Source organism: Oryzias latipes, chromosome 6 (assembly GCF_053564925.1).
Source record: "Oryzias latipes strain Hd-rR chromosome 6, Olatipes_Hd-rR_3.1".
NCBI lineage: Eukaryota > Metazoa > Chordata > Actinopteri > Beloniformes > Adrianichthyidae > Oryzias > Oryzias latipes.
The window spans coordinates 2,867,314-2,875,671 of record NC_136242.1 but is presented as its reverse complement, the minus strand read 5'-3'; the positions used below and the strand labels follow the sequence as shown (position 1 = coordinate 2,875,671).

The window sequence follows — 8,358 nt, the reverse complement described above, 5'->3', positions numbered from 1 at the left end:
GTGCTCTGAACCTTTTTTCTTCAATGATTTGTGATCTTCACTGGTGTCCATGGATTACATGAAATCTTTCCACCTTTATCCACCTTTGTCATGGTAGGGAGAACACGTCAATGGAAGGGGGGGGGGTCATCTAAGATAGCACAAGGGTTAATAAAAAAAAAAGGTGTGTTTGGTGTTTTTTATCAGGTAATTGTGGCCTTTTTCTAAAGATGGAGGACACATATAAAGAAATTTAAAAATATATGTATAAAACAATTAAGCATAAAATGGTATTTCTGACTATTTCTTTTTTGGAATTGTTGGGAATCTGGAGCAGATGAAAAAATTCTAGCTGTAAGCTAGCTGGAGAGTGCGTGAACAGAGAGCTATCAACAATGGGGAGGGGAGGCGGGGTTTGCTCTGTGCCAACAGTCCCGCCCACAACCCAGAGGTGAATTTCTGATAAACTCCTGCCGCTCTGCAGAAACTGTGTCTTCTAAAATGACACAGGATTTTTAGTTTTGGCTAAAAACGGCACAATCATAATTAAAAGACAACTGGGAACGATTTTACAATAGATCAAAAGATGATCGGAGTGGGACTTTAAGGTATTCCAACTTTGACCAGCTGATCATTTAACAAGTGCATAATGTACATCAACAAACTTCTTTACTAGTGCCATAATGAGTTTAAAAAACAGAATGTATGTTTGGTTCTTTTTTATGGGGGAATACATCTTTTCACTTTGTTCTTGTCAGCAATTCCCACAAACAAAGCCACCATTCCCCAATCAGCCTTTTAATTCTGTGACTTCCCCCCCACCTGCCTGTCCTCTTTCTTTAGGCTAATCGCTCCTCTCCAATGAATAATGCATTATTCCAAATGTTGTTAGGAGCTTTGATGCATTTGGGATGTAAAGAAAATTTTACAGCAGATGTGAGGCACGGATAATTTCATCAAACGGTGGTTTTTGGAGGAACCCAATACAAGAGAACAGCGGTGGCTGATGCAAAAAAAGCAATTTATTCAAATAATGTTAGGAATGTCTTAAAAAAAAACTGAATGGAACTGGATGTATAAACAGATTGGTGCGTCCAATTTAGTGAGTCTTTTCCCCAGTAGGAAGTGTCAACCCCCACAGCAGAAACTCTCAACCATGATCTGAGTTGGGAGGAGTTGCAGGGCAACAATGTCCTTGGTACTTTTGACGCTCTCCTCAGTGAAGCTGGATTTCTTTTTACCCAGGAAATGTGCCCTGATAAATGACAGGGAGGGAGAAAGTTCTCGCGATAGTGATTTTAAAATCAAAGTTTCAAAACCAAAATATCATCACCAATTTTGGTATTGACTGCTCTATCAAAGTATTAATTACTAATTAATAAATTAGAAAATTAAAGTGCATGTGTCATTACTATTTGGTTATTAGGTGAGTTAGTCCAGCTGAGACCACAGCATACACAACTGTTCCATCAGTCACATGACCAGAGGAGGAGCCGTGAGTTGTGCATGTTACCCTTAGCAAAAGCATGGCACGACTATGTGTTTTTAGAGAGAAGAGTTTTGCATTTTGAATCTTCTACATTAAGATTGTTGCCTGGCCAGTTTTTGTTTGGTGTCAAATATTTTATGCAAAAAGTAATCAGTATTGCATCAAATCTTATAAGTGTGGTATCGACCATCACTACCTGGCATGAAAATACATATTGATTGTGATTTATAAAGTCAGCCTTAACTCCAAAATCAGGAAGCTTCCAATCCAGTCTACCAAAAAAATCGAATCTATCAAAAAAGGTAAACAGTCTCCCCAAAAAGTCTGTTTTTGGTGCAGGCAAGAGCAAGTAAACAAAGTTCTTGGAATCCACTTCTTCTATCCATTTCTTCTTGGGACCATTACCTTCCAAATCAACCAGGTACTGGACATCCTGATTGTGGTGGTGAAAGCTCAAAAGCTGCAGAACCGTAAAAACCGGGTCCCATTGATGTACCAAGTAGTAGGAGAAGGCCTGGACGAAATGAGCAAGTGAGCTTTGCATTACAGGCTGGACCCAGGCCACATGGACAGTAGGATAAACCCTCAGTGGTCTGTTGAGCTGCAACTTGACCCCCACAGGATTGACCACTTTGGCCATTGGGATAGGAACCACAAAACGTACAAAGACGGAAATCAGCAGTTGACCAAAGTCTCTGTCCAAGAACATATTGACAGGGTGGGAGGGCGCTTCTTGATAAACTGCTCTTTGTACAGATAAACAGGCCCCAGAAGTACCTGACAAGCCCTCCTCTAGACTCTTTTACAGTGGTGGAAGGATCTTACAGCAAATGGGATAGAAGCACATGCAAAAGTAGAGGTTGATATCCAACTGCTAAATCATTCTGTGTGTCCATTTGAGTTAGGATGAAACTTGGTAGAGAAACTGATAGACTAGGGGTGCCCAAATGCGGGCCTCGAGGGCGAGTCTTATGCTGGTTTTCAAGAAACCTTGCCTTGCCTATCTGCTGCTGATTAACTAGATCAGATGTGTGTTGGAAGGTGGTTTACCTTTATCCAAAATTTAGTGCATGATTTGTTTTTCTGTGTGCTGTGATGTTTCAGGTTGCTGAACTTTGTACAATTCATTTTTTTATTATAAGGACTATAAAAGGGAAAAAGGACTAATTGGTAACCCCTCCCCAACCCCATGCTATTGGCGTCATGCACTCTTTTAAACCAAACTTTTTCACTCAAAGGGCCAAAATCTAAATGTACTCCCAGTCCGTGGGCCAAATACAATAATTTTTTGCATGTCATGAAATAAAAGCAGAGAATAAAGAATATAGTTTAGTTTATTTATTTGTATTTGGTACTTTTCAAGGTAACACACATTAGTGAGACTAAAAAGTTAGTAACATTTTTCTTTGAATCTCTCTCGATCTCCCACTCTCGGCAATTAACGCCAAACTTTTGTAGCTAGCCAATGTGGCGCTATCCAGTGCTGCCGAGGGCAGGGTGGCTTGGTGTAACAAAAGTTTAGATTGGAACTCCCTAGAATTTGTCTTTTGCGCCTCACCTTTGTGTTTGGACAAAACTGTGTGTTTAGTCCAGTAGTGGCGGCGTATATTGTACTCTTTAAGTACAGCCACGGACTGTTGACAAAAAGGACTAACAGCCTGAGAAGAGATTTTTCTGTAAAAAAAATAATCTTCCTCCCATATTTGTTTAAAATGCCTCTTATCCATTTGCTAGTGCTGTTGTCGCTCCATGAGTGAATGGGGAAGGTTAAGGGGTTTTAACTAAACACTCCACGGCCTCTTCAGGCATGACTTGGTTGGCCAAAAAGACAACCTTTTTGTTGGCGCCCGCAGGCCCTCCTTTGGGCACCCAAGCTCTGAGGATACTCAAGCAACAAGCAGTACAGCTGATTGACAATGGAAAACAGGTGTGATCACAAGTGGGAACACAAACCAAAGACAAATGACCATTCATATGTTATCTGACTAAAGTTGGGTAGCCTTTAAAACCAGGTCTACCATGCCTCAGTGTGTCAATCTGTAAAAAGGCATAAACAAGCTGTCCAAAAGAAGACAACAAAATCAATAAAACCTTTATATTCTACAACAGCCTCGAATCCTAAAATCTTATCAAATGCCTGAACTTTTATTTCCATTTGAAACTCCATTTTGTTTTTAGGATTCGAAAGCCTTACCCTGCACTCCGCAATAATAATCAGAAAATAATTCTTACTGCTCTCTGACACATTTATGGCATTCTCATTGTTACATTGATGGCCGAAGCCAATCACTCTGTATATTTATTTTGTTGTGTGACCCTTTGTGATTCAGACACCAGTGGATAGTCTTTGCAAACTGAATAAGCCCAGATCATATTTCTGCCTCCATGTGCATCACTTGGTTCATGATCCTTTCTACTATTCTTCCAAAACTCCTACAGATATCAGGTCATTGATCTTGACACTAATTTGAGGAAAAGTACAAAATCCTAAAACCCTTCAGAGAAACAAGTTGACATATGATGGTAACAAATAAATTGGTATCTGGGTGGAATGATGCTTACATTGAAATACTTATTTGTTACTTTTATTTATTAAATTATAATTGCCAATTTTGGAATGACATTTTTTTTAACATGGAAGACAATGGTTCTGTAGTAGCTACTCGGGGAACTGCCACATCCAGTAGTTTAAGGTTGGTTTCCAGTTTGGGGTTGGAATGTAGGAGGTTGGTTCCAGTTACATTCTGTCATCACATTTTGTTACCTCCACTCTCACTGTCACAGCAGATTTCCGTTTTAAATGATTAAAACTGCTTTCTGTTATTCAGTTAGTCTGGCATTTAGTTTGTCCTTTTTCGGTTTTCTTGTTTATCAGCCTTTTTCTTTTCTCTTATCTCAAAGTTCATAATGCTGGGATTTAGTTGATTTTGTCATGTTGTATTGTAAAGTCCCTCTCCTGCATTTGGGTCCACCATTCAAACCATTTCATGAGATGTGGTACCTCTACGGTCCTACAGTTAATGTTTAGGCTGCAAGACATTGTTGGGATAGAATTTAGCCTTTAGGAACAGGTTTTTGCTCATTGCCTCTCTAAAGTACAACTTTTGTGACATATTCTGATTTTAAAAACTATACATATACATGAATTTTCTCTCCAGTGTAAAGTAAGGATTTGAATATGAAAAAGAAAGGGTGATACATTTATACAAATATATCACCAAAGTCCAGCTGTAGAATAAGCTTTACTAATTAAAGATGTTAAAAGTTTGGCAGGTGCACAAACCAAATTCTTTTTTCTTAATAAAAGAAACCATGAGAAAACTTTATGTTCTGCAGCATCCACCATCTTGTTTGGGCTCAAGACCAGCAATCAGGTCATGTCACTGAAGCTACATCATCTTTGAGAATACCGTAATCTAAAAAATGGACAAAAAATGTTACAGCTCTTAGGTATAAAAAAATAAATATTGAACTAATCAAAAGAGAATAACAAATCGATACAAAATTAACAAAACTAAACCTGAAAAAACATACAATAATAAATAAAAACACCATTGTATATGATGTAATAAGGGTGTTTTTGGAAAGTCTTCACTGACTGGGGGGCTGTGTAGTCCATAAACTTATGCTTCTAATAATAAGCCATTCTTTTTGATTTCCTGTCACCACAATGCGCACACACTCAATATCAAATGCAATCTTGTGGTCAACATCTTGAACCTCTATTTTTCCTTTTTTAAACTCCCCCAGTGTGATGAATGAAGAACACTGTTTCCCTTTTTTTGTCCCTACTAGCTTTTCCCCGACTTCCAGCACTCCATGGTGAAGAAGGTCATTCTGCCGGTCATCAGAGCCGGTAGCAATCCGAATTTTGCTGATCTTGATTGGCTTGTTAAAGACTATAACAAAGAAATCCCCAGTTGAAGGAGGTTTGCCCCAAAAGTACTCATCCACTGTACTGTAAGCCTTGGTGGCATCGTAGTTTTCAAAGACGTTGATGTTTGTGTAAAGGCTGGCAGGAGGGTTGTCAGGGATGTCAATGGAGTCTTCCTCAAAATCGTCGTCCTTCAGCTTGTTCTCTGCTCCCTTATAGGAGGAGTAGTAGCCCATGTGCTGGAACAGTGAGGGCTTAAAGCGGATCACGTCCTTCTGGGCCAGCAGACCCCTGAAATGGATGAGGAGCCAGTCACAAGGCATTTCCTGGTAGAACATGAGGAGGAAATGAGCCAAACGTGGCAGGTCTCTGGAGTGGTACAGCTTCCCGATGTAGCCCAGCTTGGAGAACTCCAGCATCACCCAGTAGGTGCCCTCTCTGGAGGTGATCACCTTCTTCAGCGCTGTCAGAAAGTTTCTGGAACAGCGCACATCGTCCTCCAGCATCATGTAGAAGTGGGACAGGTTTGTGCAGAAGTTGAGGAGGAAAGCGTAGTCCACGTTCTGCTTCGAACGAAAACGAACCCGGTCTTCTGGGTCGTTGTAGTTTCTTTTCAGCCCATCCAGAGAAGGATAGTATTCCTCTGGAGCCTGGATGACCAGCAGGCGTCCAGCTATGATATGGTGAGCAAACTTCCTGGTGATTTCCTGGACCTGGTTCTCACACCAGACCAGGTCAAAGTCTGCCAGGTGGACCACGACCACGATCTCTTTCAACTCCTCATAACTGGACTGATCAAATATGGATTTGATCGTCTCCAGCAGGTAGTTTCCTCTTTTTCTCTTGACAGACGCCAAACCAATGGTGAGATATTCTGAAAAGAAAAAAGATATTTTAAACTTTAGGTCAAAAGTAGGGAGTTCAAATTTTCTGAATAAAATAAAGAACACTGCTGCAGTTCTAGACTTTTTTATCTGCCTGAAGCGTTACTGTTCCTATAATTCTAAAAAACAATCAAAGCCGCGGGTTTTAGTATAGTGTTATTGTATAGAGTTTTTGTAGAATGTAAAGCGTTACCCACCCCCGCCGCCAGCCTTTCACTTGGCCTTACTAGCTAAGCAGCTGCTACACGCTCCCATCCTCACCTTCCACCACTACCCGCCCTCGTCACCCACCTTTGTTTCTAGGTAAGTGCATGAGTGGAACCAACAAGTAATATTTCAGACAAGACAAATTTGAAATACATTTATTTAGCTGCATTTATTTAAGGCTGGATAGCTCAGTTGGCAGTGTGGAGGACTGGTGCATAGGAAACCTGGGTTCAATTCCAAGGGACCCTGGGAACACCTCCTAACTACGTGGCCCAAAAGGGGACACGAGTCAGGGTCTCCCTGTGTCCGTCCCCAGCCCAGACAATGTTTCAGAAGGGCATCTGCTGTTAGAGTCTCTGCCAAACCACATATCAGTTTGTGAAAGCTGATTTGCTGTGGCGAGCCCTGAAGGGAAATGATGAAAGGTGGACCACAGGATCCTTTCTTCTACAGTTAGAAAATCCTTCTATTAATAATAATACATTATATTTAGAAAGAATGCGCTTTACATTTTGACAAAAATCTCAAAGCGCTACGTTATAGAGTAGCAATAACAACAGCTTACAAATAAGAAGTGAAAAAGAAGTGCTAAGTTTATTTTCTTATAAGCACCCTTTAAAAAAATCCTCTTTACTGTTTAGGATTTTCTTGTTGAAAAGAACTAAGACTGCAGCTCTTAAAAACTGCTGACTGTAGTTCAAGAGTCAATTAAAATATAAATGAAGAGAGCATGACTAAAAGTAAATCTGTTTATAGCATTGATGTCAAAACTACAACTCTCTGTGGAATTGCTATTGCCTATTTTTCCAACATCTTTGCATCAGACTGTAAATGTAATTTTCTTGGTTTTAGCTCCTGATCCCAAATAATAAGCAGATTAATCAAAACAGCTTTAAAAAAAAGACTGAACTCACTCTTGCGGTTCAGCGGCGTTCCGGCGAGATAACGGTACGTGACGTTGATGGTTCCCGAGAAATTGCTGAGGTCTCTAAAGGTGTGAACGTATCGCTCTGAGCTGGGAGGATGGGCTGAAGCTTCCCTGAGCTGCCGTTTATTCCCTTCCTGGAACAAAAGCATGAGGACAGATCAGAAGCAGAAGAAGGAAAATAGAGGAGAATATTCTAAAAATGTAAAAAGGCAATAATATATTTATATTTCACTTTTTTGGTGCCCTGCTGCCAACATTGTGTCTAACTGAGTGTAAATGTGTGTTTTCATGCATGTGGTTGAGCGAGTCTGAAACGTCTAAGGAGCGAGGAAGTCTTCAAACACCTCCAGACAGTTTGCAAAACTGAGCAAATGGACCAGAGAAAAACCACAGAAGACGCCACCCACCGCTCAATAATTTAAGCTCCAAACACAGATAATGTACGCTGATCACCACATTTTACGGCGCCATGAATAAAAGATACATGTAGTGGATGATTCCGACTCAAGTCCCTCAGAATGAAAATTTAAACATTCTGCCTTCCAAAACAAGTAATTATAAAAAGGGACAAAGTAAACAAACATATTCAGATTCAGACGGGAGTTTGAGCACATTTCCTGTTCAAAATGAAGTTGGAATGTTAATAGTAAAAAGGTCCTTTTTGTTTTTTTTTAAAAGTTGCACCACGGACCAGCACATAGCCGTCTTCCATGTAAAGGTTCAGGAAGAGGAGGAAGGTGATGAGGAAGCCAAGGAAGGGGATGGTGGCGCGTTTCCTCAGACACCTCATTTTGTCCAAGGATTTCCACACCAGCCTCATTCTGTGCACACAGTGGGAGCCAAGACCTGCAAGGGACAAGAGGGGAAAAGTAACTTAAAGCTTAAAGATCCATAAACTAACGTCTGAGGATGAGGGTTAGAAAGAGACGGAAAAGGGGGGAGGCTGGAGAGCGTGGGAAAAATGTAGACCAGGAAACTGCTTTTCTTCATAAAACCT

At 40.5% G+C, this 8,358-nt stretch overlaps 1 protein-coding gene across 9 annotated transcripts in view; it reads right to left on the bottom strand.

Moving 5' to 3' along the window:
- Nucleotides 1–282: 282 nt before the first annotated feature.
- The window catches only part of LOC101156719 (alpha-1,3-mannosyl-glycoprotein 4-beta-N-acetylglucosaminyltransferase C), a 182,743-nt gene continuing 174,667 nt past the window's right edge, over nt 283–8,358 (bottom strand). For all 9 annotated transcript variants that reach the window (XM_020701581.3, XM_078948221.1, XM_020701582.3 and 6 more), the window contains 3 exons: nt 8,053–8,207; nt 7,348–7,495; nt 283–6,216 (listed from right to left, as the gene is read on the bottom strand). In XM_020701581.3, the coding sequence (XP_020557240.1) occupies nt 5,060–6,216; nt 7,348–7,495; nt 8,053–8,207 (1,460 nt within the window). In that variant the 3' untranslated portion in view covers nt 283–5,059. The remainder of the gene's footprint in view (nt 6,217–7,347; nt 7,496–8,052; nt 8,208–8,358) is intronic.